General features: G+C 38.5%; 1 protein-coding gene across 1 annotated transcript in view; it reads left to right on the forward strand.

Annotated features, from left to right (window-relative positions):
* The window catches only part of MTOR (mechanistic target of rapamycin kinase), a 73547-nt gene extending 54260 nt beyond the window's left edge, over positions 1 to 19287 (forward strand). The window contains exons 37-58 of the mRNA XM_064730460.1: positions 2396 to 2511; positions 4157 to 4274; positions 4979 to 5185; positions 5654 to 5754; positions 6085 to 6181; positions 8268 to 8366; positions 8894 to 9016; positions 9702 to 9884; positions 10482 to 10616; positions 10901 to 11075; positions 11675 to 11810; positions 12482 to 12629; positions 13676 to 13798; positions 14026 to 14108; positions 15046 to 15118; positions 15664 to 15738; positions 16230 to 16365; positions 16673 to 16738; positions 16871 to 16951; positions 17220 to 17300; positions 17725 to 17830; positions 18320 to 19287. Of these exons, the coding sequence (XP_064586530.1) occupies positions 2396 to 2511; positions 4157 to 4274; positions 4979 to 5185; positions 5654 to 5754; positions 6085 to 6181; positions 8268 to 8366; positions 8894 to 9016; positions 9702 to 9884; positions 10482 to 10616; positions 10901 to 11075; positions 11675 to 11810; positions 12482 to 12629; positions 13676 to 13798; positions 14026 to 14108; positions 15046 to 15118; positions 15664 to 15738; positions 16230 to 16365; positions 16673 to 16738; positions 16871 to 16951; positions 17220 to 17300; positions 17725 to 17830; positions 18320 to 18335 (2478 nt within the window). The 3' untranslated portion in view covers positions 18336 to 19287. The remainder of the gene's footprint in view (positions 1 to 2395; positions 2512 to 4156; positions 4275 to 4978; positions 5186 to 5653; positions 5755 to 6084; positions 6182 to 8267; positions 8367 to 8893; positions 9017 to 9701; positions 9885 to 10481; positions 10617 to 10900; positions 11076 to 11674; positions 11811 to 12481; positions 12630 to 13675; positions 13799 to 14025; positions 14109 to 15045; positions 15119 to 15663; positions 15739 to 16229; positions 16366 to 16672; positions 16739 to 16870; positions 16952 to 17219; positions 17301 to 17724; positions 17831 to 18319) is intronic.
* Positions 19288 to 20121: the final 834 nt, after the last annotated feature.

Genomic DNA, 20121 nt, shown 5'->3' on the forward strand with positions numbered 1-20121 from the left:
ATATACATTAAAGCCTCCATTTATCCTCATATTCTACCACATCTTTATTTTTTCTGCCTTGGCATTGCCAGCACTGGAGCAGAGCCATTGCTGTGGGAACATTGCCACAACTAACTGTTCTTTATTTGAATTAAAAAGGCAGAAGGAGCTGCTGTTGGCTCTGTAAAACAGTGAAATTGCCTCTTACCCTCTGCAGTAAAGCACCCCAGAAATAGGTGGGGTCTCTGCCTGACTCTGTGAGGGAAACTGTGTTTGTGGTGTTTGTCTTGTGGTCAGCAAGTAGATGGACATGGTGCAGTGGTGGAAAGCAGAATGAGAGAAGGCACAAAGATTAATGTTAGGAGAATATCTAAAATTAACTGATGGGAGAATAAGTGGACCCCTTGAAGATGGGGGAAAACTGATACCAAAATAGATAAATACATAGTTACACCTGGTGATGTGTGTAGTTTTATGTAACTCTGTGTGTGTTCACTTGATTTGGTATCCTAAGTAATAAGGTGCTGATAGGCTATATATGGTGGGAAATTACAATTTTTTTTCTACTCAGCAGTTCAGGGTTCCTTTGTTGACCTAAAATGGCAGTTTTCAGTACTTGTCAAATGCAGCAGGAAAAAAGCTGGCATCTAGAAGGAAACCAGCCAAATGGCACCTGCAGAGCTCCACAAGTCTTCTTAAACAACAGATAAAAATTGATGTGTCAACCCTATTACATTTCTTCTAACAAAGACCTTTGCCAGCAGCTGCATTCTAAGCCAAATCCCATAGAAAAGATGCATACAAATTTAGGAATTTGTTCTGGAAAACTTGCTGCTTTCAGTCTTCAATGCTCCATCTGCCAGTTTATGGCCATCAGTTTTCAATATTAATGGAAACTGAAGACCAGATTGCTGGATGTATCTAGATATGAGAGGGGCACATAAAAAGATTCTGGAGTAATTCTGTTTGGCAAAATATTTTGTCTATTTTTAATGGATGTCTTGCATAACTATTTATAAGACCATTATTTACACCACCCCAAGTCCCTTCTGTCTAGGTTACCAGTTATGGAATCCTCCATATTAATGTTATGAGTATGATCTTTTATTTTATTTCACCCTGGGCTGAATGCACCATATTAATGTTATGAGTACAATCCTTTATTTTCTTTTATTTCACCCTGGGTAATACCCTTTTTCCTCACCACTGAGTTGTGCATGCTGATATTTGAACATAGATGAGGCATTTGAGCTCAAGTGGTTTTGGTTCTCTAACATAGCTCATTTCTACAGACACACAGAAGTAAATTAGGTTTCTAACTACATATTCTGCAGTTCCTAACCTGAAATGACCTTGCAGATTGCAGGAGCTTTACTCTTAATTCTTTCCAGTGAAGCATGAATAAGTTTTTTTTTTTTTAATTTTATTCTTGGGTTCTCCTACCCCAGAATAATTTCCGAGGAATTTTAAAAATGTATTTTCCCTCAGAATTTGGTAGTGAAAGTTGCTTTAGCACTACTGCCCTGTATAATATTCTGTCAAAGGAGTAATACACATTTGAACTTCTTCAATAACTTTAGGAGAAAACCAAACTTTAATTTGTTGAAACAACTCATGGTGTGTACTTCAAGCCCAGACAAAGCTGAAAGGTTAGCAGAGAAGATCAGAAAGCTGCAAGTTTTCCTTCAGGCATTATTTTCTCAAGTTGTCGTGGGTTTGGTTTTTGGTTTGTTTTTTTGGTTTTATGGGGCTTTGGTTTTTTTTGGTTTTTGTTTTTTTTTTTGTTTTTTTTTTTTTTTTGTTGTTGTTGTTTTGGTTTTTTGGGGGTTTTTTTGTAGGTTTGTGTTTGGATTTTTGGTTTTTTTTGTTGTTGTTTTTGGGTTTTTTTTGTCTGCCCATAGCATATTATAGGTAGGCTTCTGTGGATTTGTGATCCTGTCTGTTCAGGATTGTCCTGGTCAGATCCAGTCTGTAAGCTACAAACATTTGATGGTTGCAATTGCCAGGCTAAGTTCATGCTCAGCTGAAAATGCATCTCTGCATCTCCCAGTGTGAGGGACATTCTCTGCTGTTGGAGCTTTCTCCCTGTGCAGGTGACCTTGCACACCATGAGTTATGGTCAGTCACACCTTTAGCTCTCTGTGTGTATGACACTGAAGGTGTGCTGGCACTGCAAGGATGCAGTTATTTGTTCCTCAGTTTAGCAGTTTCAGAGACAATAAGAATCTCTAACCTCTTCATTTATTTAGACATACTTAAAGTGTAAAGTGATTTTAGAGGGATATTAATGGCTGAAAAGCTTTGAAAGAAAACAAAACCATATATTTTTATTTCTGTGAAAATCACTTCTACATTTTTTTCTCCCTTGAGAAAGGATATTTAAGCCTGTGGTGCTGACTGCCTCCATCCTTTGCAGATTGATGCATTCCAGCACATGCAGCACTTTGTGCAGACCATGCAGCAGCAGGCCCAGCACGCCATCGCCACTGAGGACCAGCAGCACAAACAGGAGCTCCATAAACTCATGGCACGGTCAGCACGGGCACCCTTCAGCTCCAAACTCAAACTGAACCCTTCCCTGAAGTGCAGGGTCCCTGGGGGTGACACATTTCAGACAAATTCTTTGATTAAAAGAACAGGATTTCTCATTTAGCTGCTTTGCTATTATGTGGTGGTGTTCACAGGGGTCCCAGGAAGAGATGAGGATCTGACTCCATGTTTCAGAAGGCTGGTTTATTATTTTATGATATATATTATATTAAAACTATACTCAAAGAATAGAAGAAAGGATTTAATCAGAAGGCTTGAAAGGAAAGGAAAGAATGGGATGATAGCAAAATCTTGTGGCTGACCAGACAGTCTGAATGAGCTGACTGTGATTGGCCATTAATTAGAAACAACCACATGAGACCAATCCCAGATGCACCTGTTGCATTCCACAGCAGCAGATAATCAATGTTCACATTTTGTTCCTGAGGCCTCTCAGCTTCTCAGGAGGAAAAATCCCAAGGAAAGGATTTTTCATAAAATCCTGTGACAGTATTACATTCTTATCTACCATGTAATGTTCAGTAAATGTTACTGGGACACTTCAGCCTAAACAGGCTTATATTTGTGGCTGGTGCCTGTTGTATTTTTCCAGCCCTGTGCTCGTTGGCAGGAGCAGAGCTCTCAGCATGTCTGTTTCTTTGCTTTTCAGGAGATTTGGTAACTGGGAAAGAAACACTCCCCACACAGGCCTGGCATATCTGTATGAAGTGCACAGGCTGCCAAGCACAACAGCAGTGCTTTGGGCAGTAGGTGCCTAGCATGTGATGGTCTCTTACAATACTGTTACATAAAAACCCTTTTTCCATTTTTCTCTGTGGATCTGTAGGTGCCAGATCTGGTTTTTTCAGTTTAAATTAAAAATTACATAGTGCTTTCTATTGAAGGTTTGCTTTTTTTGAAGAGAGTTGTTCACTCAGTTTGCTTTTATGAGGATGGGAACCCTTGGTAAAACCATTCTCTTATTTTTTCAGTGGCTATAATGGAAAACAAATTTGTAATGATTTGCATACAGTATTTGTCTTGCACAATGTTTTCTGGAAAACTCAAAGTACAGAAAGGACAGCCATGTCCTAACTGTGGCATTTAAAGCCTGCTGAGGGAGCAAAGTATTAAATTTTGGGCAAACCTTGACAACTCCACCCTGCTGCAGTAAAAATATCTTGTTTTTCCTTTTCTCTAGGAGGGAATGACTTAATGGGGTTCTGGCTGGGGGAAGAACAGTTCCTCTGTGTTTGCATTGTTTGTTTGTCAGTGTTCTCCCCAGAAGGCTCCTTCATGTGGTGCTCAGTACAGCTCAGCAGCACATGTATGATTTTATCAGCACAGACTGATGAAGTCTTTCAGTGTTGCTGTTACCTACTTCTTACATTTATTTTATAACTTATACAGATGAGGAAAAAAAGTTTGATCCCCAATTTTCCTCTCAAATTAAACCTTCAACTAGTTAGTTGCACACTACAAGCAAGATGGAAATATTTGAATCTTGCATCCAGCCTGCAGGAGAGGCTACCTGGCTGAATTCACCACATGGAATGTCCTTTAGACTCCAGACACCAAGTTAGCCTTTTAATGCAGAGGCTTTGTTTTTATTTTAGCTTTTGAATCAATAATCCCTTTGCTTAACTAGGTGTTTCCTGAAACTGGGTGAGTGGCAGCTGAACCTGCAAGGCATCAATGAGAGCACCATCCCCAAAGTCTTGCAGTACTACAGTGCTGCAACGGAGCATGATCGCAACTGGTACAAGGTCAGTACAGAGAATTTCCAGATCAATTTTATCAAATCCCATTGTGCAGGAAAGGAAGGTGTTCATTGGAAGACCTCCCATAACTATCTGCCTTGTTAATGCCAGTAGGATTAAAAAAAAAAAAAACAAAATAAAACCAAAAAACAGAGAAAGTGCCCCAAGGTAATCATGAGATTTAGGCCACAATTCAGTTTCTTATCTTGCTTTTGAGACTCTCTCCTGTTGTCAGTTAGCAGTGAAGGAGAAAGAAAATGGGAAAATTTAACTTGTTCTCAGTCAGTATACTTGAACAAGGAAAGTAGCCCTGTTGTTAATTCTCCAAAGAACCTTTGATTTCGTGGTTGTGATATTAATATTTGGTGCCAGATGTTCTCTGGGGCAGCCATCTCCTGTATTTTTTCCCATTACACATCCCTGAGCCTAACATATTAATTTTCATTTTAGCCTTTAAAAAATTAAGCTATATGCAAATATAATTTAATTTTTGGTACAGAACTCATTTGCTTTAATATTCAACAGGGAGTTCCAGGCCAAGAACTCAACATGATATTATTTAAGACAATAAGACAGTTCAAATTCCAAAGCATTGTGTTGTCTGCAGGATATTACTTACTTTGCAGACACAGAAAGCTTGGATTATATGTAACAATTAGGAAGTGCCAGTTGCAGAAAGGAGTGTGACTTGTGTTCTGTCCTGTTGGCAGGCCTGGCATGCCTGGGCAGTGATGAACTTTGAGGCAGTGCTTCACTACAAACATCAAAACCAGGCCAGAGATGAGAAGAAGAAGCTGCGTCACGCGAGCGGCGCCAGCATCACCAGCGCCAACACCGAGGGCAGCAACAGTGAGAGTGATGCAGAGAGCACTGAGAACAGCCCCATCCCATCCCCAGTGCAGAAAAAAGTCACTGAGGTACCCTCCTTCCTCCCTCTTCTTCTTCTTGAGAGATTGGTACTTGCTGCTTAGACACAGGAAAAAAATCATGGGCTAAATTAACATAAATTATTATTAGCTAAATGGGCTGGGATAGGGGTACAGAGCATTAACAAATTCTGCTGGTTAGGCCCTTCATGGAAGACTCTGAGAAGTCTCTTTCATTTACCAGTTATAGTAAGGTAGTTTTTAGGCTGAACAAACTGAAGTATAAAACCACTTCATAGCATTTTCCCTGCCTGCCTGAAAGATCTTTGTGTAGTCAAGGAAAACATAAAATCCTAGGAGCAACATGTCCTGTAGGAGAAGAATAAGAGCAGAAGTCAGCTACAATAGGGTTCAGGTCTATATTTCCACATATTTCTTCCTCTTTCCCCTTCTTGAGTTTAGGATTCATGTGGGCTGATGTGCTTGCATAGAACTAATGCAGCAATTTCATTCCAAAAGGATTTATCCAAGACCCTCCTGATGTACACAGTCCCTGCTGTCCAGGGTTTCTTCAGATCCATTTCTCTGTCTCGAGGAAACAACCTGCAAGACACTCTAAGGTACATAATAAAGCTCATAGTAAATGAAATCCAGCTGATAAGAACACAAGGTTTCAGATTAGGTAGAACACGTTTCTGCTCTTTTTTGTTATGCTTGAATTAAGTGAATGCATTGGTCCAGGCTAATTTTTGTTGGATGGATTATCCCTGCATTCTGAGGGTTCTGGGAAGAAAAGTTCCTTGTAAATAGGTTTTGGGTTGGGGATTTTTTGTTTGTTTGTTTGGGGGTTTTGTGGTGGGGTTTTATTTGTTGGTTGGTTGGTGGCTTTTGTTTTGTGTTGGTTGTGTGTTTGTTTGTTTGTTCCTAACAAAAGAATTTCTCTTTCTCAGAGTCCTTACTCTGTGGTTTGACTATGGTCACTGGCCTGATGTGAATGAGGCTTTGGTAGAAGGAGTCAAGGCAATCCAAATAGACACCTGGCTGCAGGTAAATAACACAAAGAGAAATCACAGTTCTGGGGTAGTTTGGGGATTTGCTGCATGATATCTCCTATGATCCCTTGCTGAACAATCCTCCATGGGTGAGTGCTGAGAGCAGTGTGCAGTGCAGTCTGTGACTGATTTAACAAGCATCTTGAACAGAGAAATGAGAAATGTTTCTGCATTTATATGCAGATTAGTGCATATAAATGAGAAAGAATGAAAATTCTTAAATTAAAGATGACAAGCATTCAGTGGTGATCAAGTATAAAACACCACTGTCCTGCTTTGATGTAGTTCACACTCTATTTCAGGATTGCCTTGTAGAATGATTCTTGTAATTAAATTTAAAAATACTCTATTTCCTATTTAAGCATCATACTTCAATAAACATCTTTCCTTAGTAGGATCCTGTGACAGTTTTGCACAGAACAGTTGTGATCTCATTGAGCTGTTGTACATTTCTGTTGGGAACCTTGTGTTACCCTCTGACCAACTCCAAAATGAGTGGTGGGCTTCCTCTAGGAGAGGGCAGAACAGCTGGGTCACTGAACACATGAGATGACAGGTGTCACCACATTTCTATTCACAGGAAAGCAAGGCACAGCTCTTCCCAAGAATATTTCTGAGTTTCACATTCTCTGAACCTCAGAGAAAGGAAAAACAATTCGCATCATTTGCTGTGCCTGTGTTTGTGCCAAAGTAGAATGCAATGTGGAGATTGTTTACCCACAGTGATGGGGTTTTATCAGGGTGTGTGTGTGTCAGGACTGGCATGAGATTCAGTGCAGTGTGTGCAGAGTTGAGTGTTTGGCAGATTCAATTTAGATGTAATGTAATATAGTGTAATATATAGTATATATATATATATACTTACTTTATTATACTAAATTTAATATACTAAATTACTTTATAATAAAGTAATTCTATATTTATAGAATATATAATTCCTCTATTATACTATATTATTCTATACACTACACAGTATAGAATAATATAGTATAATAAAGTATATAGTGTAATATATAGTACACATGTATATATAAATATATATATACTTTATTATACTAAATTTTATTATACTAAATGTATAAATTAAACTTTATTATACTACATTCATTATACTAAATTACTTTATTATAATAAAGTAATTATATATTTATAGAATATATAATTACTTTATTATGCTATATTATTCTATACTATATTACACTATATACTTTATTATACTATATTATTCTATACACTACACAGTATAGAATAATATAGTATAATAACATATATAGTGTAATATATATATAAATGTATATATACTTATATATATGCTTACTTTATTATACTAAATTTTATTATACTAAATTATTATAATAAAGTAATTATATATTTATAAAATATATAATTCCTTTATTATACTAAATTTATAAATTAAACTTTGTTATACTAAATTTATTATACTAAATTCCTTTATTATAATAAAGTAATTATATATTTATAGAATATAATATTATTTTATTATACTATGTTATTCTATACTATATTACACTATATACTTTATTGACTATGTATTGTCAGTCAATATATAGAATATAACACTATATTATTCTGTACACTACACAGTGTAGAATAATATAGTATAATAAAGTATATAGTGTAATATAGTGTAATATATAGTATATATATACTTTATTATACTGAATTTTACTATACTATATCTATAAGTTAAACTTCATTATACTAAATTTATCATACTAAATCATTATAGTAAAGTAATTATATTTTTATGTAATATATAATTCCTTTATTATACTATATTATTCTATACACTACATAGGACAGAATAATATAGTATAATAAAGTATATCGTGTAATATAGTATAGAATAATATAGTATAATAAAGTAATTAATTAGCCTTTTGATATCAATGGAGTCCTCCTCATCATTCTCTCCCCCTCATCAGGGAAATACTATAGGCTGGAAATTCTGTAGACAGAAATTCTATAGACAGAAATACCACAGACACAAATGCTACATCCCCCTCGTGTCCTGCAGACGCTGTAGACAGGAGTGTTTCTTTTCCTCTCCTTGCTGGCAGGTTATCCCCCAGCTGATCGCCAGGATTGACACCCCCCGGCCGCTGGTGGGGCGGCTCATCCACCAGCTGCTGACGGACATCGGGCGCTACCACCCGCAGGTGAGCCGGGGGTCAGCACACCAATTCTCACAGTGCTGCACAGGGGTCACAGCAAGTGTGGCAGTGAGGATGGGGACAGTTTGTGTTGCTGCTGCTGCTGCTTTCACCTCAGCACTTCACATGAAAAGGGAAGGAGGTGAATGAGCCATGCAGCCTGGAAGACTCTTTGTCTAATGTAACTTAATGTCTGCTGGGCAGTGCAAATCACCTTAAATGTCTAAGAACCTTCCTCACAGGTTTTATCTAAATTTCTTTCCACAGTATGGAATATCACAAAATCCTATGACCTATTTTTGTTCTTCCAGTTTGAAAGAGGCTCTCAATGTCATTCTGCTATTCAGTGAATTAAAGTCTTGACAGCCTGTTGTTGGATCAGAAGAATTTCAGTAGTAAATTCCTATCACTGCTTTTCAGAAGCAAGCTTGCTTCCTCCTGTTGATTCCTAAGGCTGATGTTAATGCTTTGCTAATTATTTATGTAGCTGTTCTTTGGGGTTCTAAAGTATTATTGGTTGCTGTCCCTTGCAGGCTTTGATTTATCCTTTGACTGTGGCTTCTAAATCCACGACCACTGCTCGGCACAATGCTGCAAATAAGATCTTGAAAAATATGTGTGAGCACAGCAACACTCTGGTGCAGCAGGCAATGATGGTGAGTGCTCAGTGTAGCTTTAAATGTGTTATGTTGGATGGAGGAAGTCAATTATAGTAACTCAAAATGACCATTCATTGTTGATTCTCATCAAGAATAATTAATTTGGGATATTTGCTACTGTTAGAAGTTACAGTATCCATGTAATTTCCAGAGAATGCTTCCATTTTACAATAATTCACACACTGAGTTTTTGTGCTTCCTTATGAATAAATTTAGAGAAGAAATACATGAAAAATCTTTGTTCCATAAAGAGGTGGTTTTGCTTAATGGGAAGTAGAAACAAAACTTACTGAGCATAGCATAGAAAGAGTAATGTAATTAATTTGATAAAGATTTTTATGAATAAATGAAAAATAATGCTTTCAGGCCAAGCTGCACAAGCATGTAGAAAATTTCAAAGGTAACAAATAAGGTGAGAAAAGCCTGGTTAGCTTCTTACAGAAAAAATGTGCCATCACCATGGTTGTAGAAAATTTCAAAGGTAACAAATCAGGTGAGAAAAGCAGGGTTAGCTTCTTACAGAAAAAATGTGCCATCACCATGGTAGTTCTTGTAGCTCCCTCTGGCTTCCAGGAGCAAATATTTCATAGCATTAGAGAAGAGAGGAGTTTTGCAATTGTAAGTCAGGACCCACTCACAGGGATTTGTTTAGATGTTTAATCTTTTTTTCTGTCTAAAACAGGTGAGTGAAGAGCTGATTCGTGTGGCCATCCTGTGGCATGAGATGTGGCATGAAGGGTTGGAAGAAGCATCTCGTCTGTATTTTGGAGAAAGGAATGTAAAGGGAATGTTTGAGGTGCTGGAACCACTTCATGCCATGATGGAGAGAGGGCCTCAGACTTTAAAGGAGACATCCTTCAATCAGGTATCAGCAAATGGCCCAGAGGTGTTCTGCAGGAGCAGCTGTGTTACAAGAACCTTTGCCATTTAACACAAAAAGTGAATCTCTTGGGGCTCATTATGTTAGTTGCAGATTTCATTATTGAAATGAAATCTTTATCTTCAGATCTGTGTCACTTTTGGTGACTATAAGAGGCCATGATAGTCCAAATTGCCCTGGAGTCTTGTATAGGCAGGGTGTCTGATAGGGACTATAAAACAATGACTGCTTTGCTGTTAATAATTCTGCTTTGTTCACTGAAAGCACTGGCACAGATAACAGAATTCACTGAGCTTGTAAGCCTACTGTTAAAGGGGTGATTCTAAGCATTCAGTTCCTCTTATAATGAAGTCTACTTGTGAGCAATGTTGTTTGATAAATTCAATGTAAATCTTGGATCCAGGAATTTCTGGATCTGCTATAAAAATGCTATAAAATTCTGATCTGCTATAAAAATGTGAGATCAAGTACTTGTAGTGCAATTTGAAAAGAGACTCTGATGCTCTTTGTAGGTGTTAAGTGGTCTCCACCTGTCACACTACAGTCTGTTGAAATTAATTTTTCTGCTGTTTGAATCCCTAGGCCTATGGCAGAGATCTCATGGAAGCTCAGGAGTGGTGCAGGAAGTATATGAAATCAGGAAATGTCAAAGACCTGACTCAGGCTTGGGATCTCTATTACCACGTGTTCCGTCGGATCTCAAAGCAGCTGCCACAGGTGAGGGGGGAGATTCAGATCTTTTATTTGTCTTTACAGTGCAAGTTGTCAATACCAACCTTTGCTTTATGTTTTCTGGTTATTCAAAACTCACTAATTAGGTATTCTGGAAATAACTGCATAGGGCTTGCTGCAATTTTGGTGTTTATGCAATTCCTGCAAGTACCCCAAGTATTGGTCACAGCCTGAACTGTTTTAGGTCCCTTGACAGCATGAACACTTCAGATGCTCCTGTGAGATTGAACTAAAATTCTAGGGGGTTGTATTTCTTTTGGTTTTGGTAGCTCACTTCCTTGGAGCTGCAGTATGTGTCACCAAAACTCTTGATGTGCCGGGATCTGGAGTTGGCAGTGCCAGGAACGTACGACCCCAACCAGCCCATCATCCGGATCCAGTCCATCGCTCCCTCACTGCAGGTCATCACCTCCAAGCAGAGACCCAGGAAGCTGACACTAATGGGTAAGAGAGAGCAGTTTTCACTTTGCTATTCCAGTATTTAGAGTTGTTGCTCTTAGGTCCAATTATATATTTACCTGGTAAAACCTGTACAACCTTTCCTTTCAGGTGAAGTTTTTCTTAATCGGTCAGATGTAGCCATGATATTTTCTGAAAAATCCTTTCCTTAGGATTTTTTTCTCCTGAGAAGCTGAGAGGCCTCAGGAACAAAATGTAAACATTGATTATCTGCTGCTGTGGAATGCAACAGGTGCATCTGTGATTGGCCCATGTTGGTTGTTTCTAATTAATGGCCAATCACAGCTGGCTCAGACTCTCTGTCCGAGACACAAACCTTTGTTATTCATTCTTTCTTTTTCTATTCTTAGCTAGCCTTCTGATGAAATGGTTTCTTCTATTCTTTTAGTCTAGTTTTAATACAATATATATCATAAAATAATGAATCAAACTTTCTGAAACATGGAGTCTCTTCCCTCATCCTCCGACCCCTGTGAACACCATCACAGTCTGACTGCCACACTTTCCACTTTTGGGTGCATGTGTGTTTATTCCTGTCAGTTTATTCAATGTGAATAAACCTTTGTGCACTAATTCTTTTGCAGGAAGCAATGGCCATGAGTTTGTATTCCTTCTGAAAGGCCACGAAGACCTTCGCCAAGATGAAAGAGTGATGCAGCTTTTTGGGTTGGTCAACACTCTGTTAGCAAATGACCCAACTTCTCTTCGTAAAAACCTCAGGTGTGTGCTCTGTGTAATCACTGAAAATGCTTCTGCATTTGTGACTCCTTACACAGGGGCAGCTTTGCAGGTAAACCTTGGCACAAGCAGTGGATTTAGGAGAAAATGGCAAATCTTGGAATTAAGTTAATTAAAAAGAAAACCAGCGTTCATAGAATTCAAACATGGAGGAAATGTATCAGGAGATTGTTTATTTTATTTAACTGAAGTCCTGTCTTGTAAATTGTTATGGTCTTTGAAGCAATGCCTATTTCAAGACACCTTGAGCACTGCCTTAGGAGCCTGAGAATGGGTTTTTGCCAAAGATTTTTATTATAGTCACTAAATAGCTTGGTGAAGGGTCACTGAGTGCAATTCTGCAAGAATTTTCTTCTTTCAAGCAAGAGCACATCAAATATCATGTTCAAATAACAGATCATTGTGGGTGACTTAGCATGTACCTTCTGAAAGCAGCCTTTCAGTGAAAACCACATAAACTTTGAGCTTGTCTGTAGATTACCTGGCAACAATCTGTGCAAAACAGATGTTTGAAGTCTCTTTGAAAAGACAAGCAGAGCAACATTTGACAATTTGAACCAGAATCAGATTTAGCAGTAGTTGTTTTAAGCATCTCAAATATTAAGTTACAATCTACAACAATTTGAGCTGTGATTTTCTATTTTTTCCCACAGCATCCAGAGATATGCTGTCATTCCACTGTCTACAAATTCAGGCTTGATTGGCTGGGTGCCCCACTGTGACACCCTGCACGCTCTCATCCGGGACTACAGGGAGAAGAAAAAGATCCTGCTCAACATCGAGCACCGCATCATGCTCAGGGTAAGGAGCAAAGGCTCTGGTCCATTCTTAGAGCCCACCAGTGTCTTAGTGAAGGAAAACTATGCAAGGCTTCTTCCTCTGCCTCTTTTCTGATTGTTACAATAAATAAAACATATTTAGATGAGAGTTAGTGAGCACAAGTTGTTGCCATTTGGTAAGTGATGTGTGTTGGGAATTTTGCATGGCTGTGGTGTGTCTCATACAAGGTGCTGTGCTGCTGGAATTACAAACATTGTGTCTAAGCAGCAGGACCAAAATTGGACAGATTGGAGAAACTGAACAATACTAGAAAATTTGAAATTTCCTGCCAAAAACGAAAGGGTTTTCCAGCCCCAAACACTTATTTGGATAATGATTTTTTGAAAAATACTTACCTGTGCAGTTTTTTAGTTAAACAGGGCTGTTATTGAAGTCGGAGGGAGACGACCCACCTTGCATTGGTCAGCATCGACTCCCCTTTATTCATCAATCAGGCACCTTTTATAACAGTGTTAATTCACTTCATGCATATTGCAAAATCTGAGCTCACAATAGGTCAGAGATAACATACCAACCCCTCCTTATGTTTCCAATACCAAGATTTGGGTTCTCAAAATTATTCTTGCTTTCCCAAAACAGCCAAAGATAGAACATCCACTTGTTATGAGAAAGCTGTCTGAGAACTCTGATGTGCAAGGCTCTCAAGGCCTTCATTTTTGTCACCTTTACTTGTAATTAAAAATAACCTGAGAACCTCTGCTATTCACAGAAACAGGCTGTGAGAACCTGCTCCTCACAGCTGCCTTCTAGGCCATCCCTGAAAAAATCTCCAACAGGCTATGGGCTACTGACTTTGTGGATACTAAACCATTTGCCATCCCATTTAAAAACAATTCTTCACTGTTGTGTGATTATCTTGATGTATTTGAAACATACTGGTCACTCTACAAATAATTTAAGTATAAACTTGAAATGAAATTATTTATGATGACTGTGTTTCTCACAGTACAACCAGAAGCCACTGGAGGTGGCTTTTTAACTTGCTGAATGTCACTTCTGAATTACAGATGGCTCCAGACTATGACCACCTGACTCTGATGCAGAAAGTAGAAGTATTTGAACACGCTGTCAACAACACAGCTGGGGATGACCTTGCCAAACTGCTGTGGTTGAAAAGTCCAAGCTCAGAGGTGAGTGCAGCACAAGAACTGGCAAACAGCAGAGTGTGTAATTATCTTCTCTGCAGAATGAGTGAGAGATGGGAGTTTATTTATCCTAAACCCCAGCTGTATCACTGCAGAACATGTATTTTTTTTTGTATTTTTTGTATTTTTTTATTATATTTTATTTATTTTTATTTTGTATTTATTTTGGTTTTTTCATATTTTGTTTATTTCTATTTTTTCTCCACTTGTAGGTATGGTTTGACAGAAGAACAAATTACACCCGTTCACTGGCTGTGATGTCAATGGTTGGGTACATTTTGGGCCTTGGGGACAGGTAAGAAAAGCTGTAAAGGTTTCTTTTATTTAAAAGCACAGATTGTGAAGGCATCAGTTCATTCCTGAATCTGTTCTTGTGATGACATCTTCCATTGTGGTTTCTGCTGAGTTATAGTGATACCATCTTTCAGGTCTTAATTATTATTTTAGTGTTATTTTCAGCACTGCAGGTATGAGATGCAGTTTGTGTATCTTGAGTACAAGACCTTCTTCCTTTTTGAAATGAATACACATGGAACTACATTAAGGACCACAAGTTGTAATTTTGCCCTTTCACAGAATGGGAAATCTTTCTCCATCCATTTTATTAACAATATAACTTCCAAAATACTTTTAAAAACAATGTATATTTGATTTAAAATCTGTAATGCAAAAACAGCTAAACCTTTAAATGTTTTATTAACAAGAGCTCTTATTTCTGAACTTTAAAGTCTCTAACATGAAGTTATAAACCTTTGAAAATTGAATTAAGACAAAATTGGAAGATGTAAGCATGAATTCAGCACTGTAGTTTTAGCTAGTCTGGATTGATTTTCTTCTCTGTTGGTGGTAAAAGAATTTGTGTTACTTCAAGTGCAGCATAATACATTATATTTTTCTACACTTTAAAAAAAGAAAAAGCATAAAACAAGTGGAAAAATTTATCCTAACTGAAAAATAAACATTCATATCCAAGAAATGCAGTGATCATTCTTGTTCAGGAGGTTATTTATCTTCCAAGGTGAGAAAATCTCTTACTTGTGAGAGATAATTACAAAACACACTGTCAGGAAAGTTTCCTGTTCATGCTGAGATTGAAGATCTCAGACAAGCAAGCTACCACTGGCTGTTCTTGTTCATGAAGATAAATATATTGAAGCTGCTGTGATTTACTTTGGGTTTTTGTAATGGTCTGTCACTGATGGTCTGGTTTTTCTCCCACTCCTTCACCACAGACACCCTTCCAATCTGATGTTAGACAGACTGAGTGGAAAGATCCTGCATATCGACTTTGGGGACTGTTTTGAGGTAAGCCTGTGTATTTGGACATGACATTTTCAGTAATATTTCACATTTTCTGGTGGAACAGAAATCATTCTATAAACCAGGACAAACTGACCTTGGAGTCTGATCCTGGGCAAATCCTTTGGCTCTCTTTTGAGCCTCCTATAAAATAAAAGACACTTTATCTCAGAAGCATGTCATGGGGATTAGCTGACCACTGGTACAAGCAAAGAAGTGTTAATGGAAATTTCATGGAAGTGTTTCACTTCCATGACATTTCTTGGAGCAATTTAAGCTGCTGATAGGCAGTCTGTGTTGCTGAGCACCTGAGTTTTCCCTTTGTTATCAAATTTATCATCCAGCTTCTCCGAGTAATTTGTGAAAACTGAGGAACATAAAACTGTGACTTCATTTCCTATTTGGAATAAAACCTTCAAGATTGTAGCAAAAATATCCCAGTACTTAATACTGGGATCTTAATGCTGGGTTAGGTTAAAAGTTAATTTTTAATAACTTTTTAAAAGTAAGTTAGCTATTAATTTACTTGTTCTCCCTCATCATGTGTTTAGGTTGCAATGACAAGAGAAAAGTTCCCTGAGAAGATTCCATTTAGATTAACAAGGATGCTGACAAATGCTATGGAGGTAAGAATTCCCTCTGATTTGGAGGGGACTGTTCTTAGGGAAAATGGCAACCATTTCTCAGTTTCTCCTGTATTTTTTTTTTGTTGTGGCTAAACTTTACCACTCCTCAAGAACCTGAGGTGTTAATATTTCAGCTTGGTTTTCTGTGAGTTAAAACATTGCCTGTGATATCTGCAGTACATTACAGTGCAAAGCAACTTTTTAGTTAGAAATTAAACTACCTGAAATTCCTCCAATTTCTTAGGCCTTCCTTAGTTTCCCCATTTCAAACAGCTGTTTCTATCAAGCAGACACAGTCACTTGCATGGTACTTTATAAAGATCATCCTCATGGAGAAGAGAGCTTCTTAGTTTGTAATTAATGTATGTCTTGTTCTATTAATGAACAAAGCATGGACAACTCCAGTTCAAAGCTACTTCCTGCTCCCTGAGGGTTGGGGTTGTACTTGCAGAGTGAACAAAGAGGTTGATTGATTTCTTTTCCTTGCAAAGGTGACAGGCCTCGATGGGAACTATAGGATCACGTGTCACACAGTGATGGAGGTGCTGCGTGAGCACAAGGACAGCGTCATGGCTGTGCTGGAGGCCTTTGTCTATGATCCCTTGTTGAACTGGAGATTGATGGACAGTAAGTGATTCTGATAAAATACTGACAGCAAGAGAATATGCATACAAGAAATCCAGAAGCCTGAAATCCTGTGTGTTTTCAAGCAGTCTGATCTAACTCCTAGTTTGCATGTGCTATTGCTGTGTGCACACAGCTTTAGGGATTTTAATATGAAATGACAGCAGTGATCAGGAGATGGGAATTATTTTCAGGTGACATCAAATCTGGAGAAGGAAAAAGGCAACCATATCTGTATTTTTTGTGGACAAATTTGCTCTGAAACACTGGAAGTCCAGTTCATCCTTTCCAACTCCTTGTTTTCTTGCAGCAAACACAAAGGGCAATAAGCGCTCCCGAACAAGAACAGACTCCTACTCAACCAGTCAGTCAGTAGGTGAGTAGAAAAGATGGAAGATGTCACAAATATGCTTTTCAAATGAGCTGATTAGCAGTCTTGCTAATGTTTCCAGAAGAATTTTTCAGCTTCACATTTATGCTTTTGTTGTTTTCATGTTGTTTTCAATAGAAATGTTGGACAGTGTGGAATTGGGCGAGACATCCCACAAAAAAACTGGAACCACAGTGCCTGAATCCATCCATTCCTTCAGTGAGTTTCATTGTTGTTTCTATACTGATCCAAAAGCTGTTCTTAGATCAGAAAATTCCATCATTATCCAAATGATTTGAGATGGGACAGTCTCTTGTCAGCATAAAAATGATCTGTGTTCTCAGCTCCCACAAAGAGTTGTATCTGTAGAAAATGCATCTAGGTTTGCTCTCAAAATAGTGTTTGGAAAGGACACATCTAACAGCAGTACAAATGCTTTTATTGCTCAGATCAAGTGCTTATTCTGTGTCCTGTTTCTCTCTTTTAGTAGGAGATGGTCTGGTGAAGCCAGAAGCTCTAAATAAGAAGGCAATTCAGATCATCAACAGGGTTCGAGATAAGCTCACTGGTGAGTGTTTGGTTTTGTTTATATAAAAGAAACTTAAAATCTGATGGATCAGCACTGTCCTTAGTGTTTGTATTTTGTATTAAACCTTTAATTTAGCATATTCTGATTAAGTGGATGAGGCCATTTTCCTGGTTTTGTCCAAACCCTAAGTACTCTGCCTGCATTTAGATGCAAATAAGTTTGAACTGAAAAGTACAGAGGTGTTTGTAACTACAAAGACTTAATATTTTGCATGTATTAGCTGGTTAGTGAAAGTTGATTTTCTACTGTCCTGGCTTCATAGTTTGCAGCATTTGGTTGCAAAATTTTACACTTTTAAAGTTTATAAGAAAATTCTCCCCACCTGGCAGAAAATGTACTTGAAGGAATTAGAACCAAGATTTGTGACTCCTTTTGTGGTTTTTTTCATCCTTTAATTTCAAAGGTCGGGACTTCTCTCATGACGAAACCCTCGATGTACCCACACAAGTAGAACTGCTCATCAAACAAGCAACTTCTCATGAGAACCTGTGCCAGTGCTACATTGGATGGTGAGTTTGTCACTCAGCTAACCTGGCAAAACTCCTCTGGAACAGTCTGAGCAGGGACCTGCTAAAGAGAACCTCACTGGAGCAGTTTATTTGTAGGAGCCACAGCACATCCTGCATCTGATCTGGTAGATTCTGCAAGCCCATGGCAATAGATATTGACAGTCTCTAGGAAATTTGCTGTTATAAGCAGTGACAAGGATTTTACATTTTAAATGTTTGAAATAAGGAATGTGGTGGTCAGTGCTTTCAGCTACACTAAAGGATAAAACAGAGATGATTTAGTGTCATTTTGAGAGTTAGATAACTTAGAACTATGCTTAAGGAAATAAATCTCTTTCCTGCTAATGTTTAAAAGTGATAAAGATCACCTGGCAACTTTGCCTGTGCTCAGATGGTGCCTAGTCTGTATAGAATCTCAGTCCTTCTCAGTGTTGTCTTTGTGAAACTACATGCAAGTCAACTTCATTACAATATCTTTATTTTCTTTAGGTGTCCTTTCTGGTAACAGGAGATTCCAGAGTATGCACAGCCTTTTATTCTGGAGGCTTTTTCACTCCAAACTTGCTCTTCTACAAACACGAATGGAACGTTGGACTGAAATACAGCCTTTGTCAAATATTTTTAAATGTAAATGAAAAGAGTTATTGTATATTAAAAGTTGGTGTAAGCCAATGTATAGCTGCTGTTGGAAAAACAAGCTGTCTGAAACAAAACACTTGATTTGGGTTTCCAGGACAGTGAAGACTGATTGTACCACAGATGTCTATGGTTCCACTTTGTCTTTGGGGAACTGGAGATCCATTGAAAATAACTATACGGGTTTTCACTCACTTTGCAATGTAACTAAGTAACTTGCAGTAATTATTGCCCTGGTCATTCCTGTTGATGTGGGTGCAGTGAGCTTGTGCAGGAGGCTTCATTTAGGTTTGGGGGGAGCTGCATAACTGGAAAGAGAGATAAGTAGAATTTTACCATTGTTTCCTCCTGTACCTTGTTTTCAAACTTGATTCTTGGCCCAAAATTGAAAATCGTCTCTCTGCTCATTACACTAGTTCAGGATTTGTGTTTCTGACTAGATCAGGGTTTTGAGCACATCCAAGATTTGAAAACCTTGAGCCTGAGCAAAGTTGGGGTGCCTCTGTGCAGAGTGGTCGGTGGCACATTGGTTGCAGGGTACAAATAAACCACTTAGGAGCCTCCTGCAGTGTCTGGGTTAAAAAGCAGTGTTGGGAAGTAACTAGGGAAAGTTTGGGTTTGGCACAGGAGGCAGATGGGGGAGAACTGGTTGTAACTTGAAACAGAAAATAATGGCTATTAAACATGAGGTTGAAGGTGAAGTTATGATTTATGAATTAAAAATATTAAAAACAATGCACAAAATACAACAGAGTAGCCATGTTTAGATGCCATGTTGTATTTGCATATTTTTGTGCCAATAAATTACATCAAAATGTTAACACTTTGGCTGTGTTTTTGTTTATTCCTAAGTCTTTCTTAGGCAGGGACAGGGAAGCAGATTACAATTTTTTTTTAAGGTTCCTGTTGCCATTGATTTGTCTTTTTGTGCATCAGTTTGTGTCATTTGCTTTATTTCCCTTCTGACAGCAGCTGAATGAAGTCTGTCAGTTGTATAAACAAACTATGACTGTGCAACCCCTAAATTTTTGCTTTCCAGAAGATGTGATGCCATCTGTGTGATAAGAACATCAGTTTCCTTGGGCTCAGGGGCACAGCATGGAGTGTTGGACGGGATTTCCTGGGCTTCCCCAGCTGCTTGTGCAAATGCTGCACTGCAAAAATGGGAAATGGGAGGTGGCAGTCACAAATTTGGGTATTGGCCCTTGCCCCTTTCTGGGCATTGGTGTGGCTATCACGGACACAATATAAGAAAGATTTTTAGGCCCCTAGAGTGTACAAAGAAGGGACACAAAGATGGGAAGAAGAGCCACTGAGGGTCCTTGGTCTGTTCAGCCTGGAGGAGACTGAGGGGAAACTGATGGCAGTCTGCATCTTCCTCCTGAGGGGAAGAGGATGAGCACACATTGATCTTTGCTCTGTGGTGACAGGGACAGGACCAGGGAACGGCTGGAGCTGTGTCAGGGGAGTTTTAGGCTGGATATCAGGAAAAGAAGGGTGGTGGGACACTGAACAGGCTCCCCAGGGAATGGGCACTGCCCACGGCTGCCAGAACTCCAGGAGCATTTGGACAACGTTCTCAGGTGCAAGGTGGGATTATTGGGGTGTCCGAGAGCTGATGATCCCTCTGCGTCCCTTCCCTTCTGGTGCTGGGT

The sequence above is a fragment of the Zonotrichia leucophrys genome, chromosome 21 (assembly GCF_028769735.1).
Source record: "Zonotrichia leucophrys gambelii isolate GWCS_2022_RI chromosome 21, RI_Zleu_2.0, whole genome shotgun sequence".
In the NCBI taxonomy this organism is placed as follows: domain Eukaryota; kingdom Metazoa; phylum Chordata; class Aves; order Passeriformes; family Passerellidae; genus Zonotrichia; species Zonotrichia leucophrys.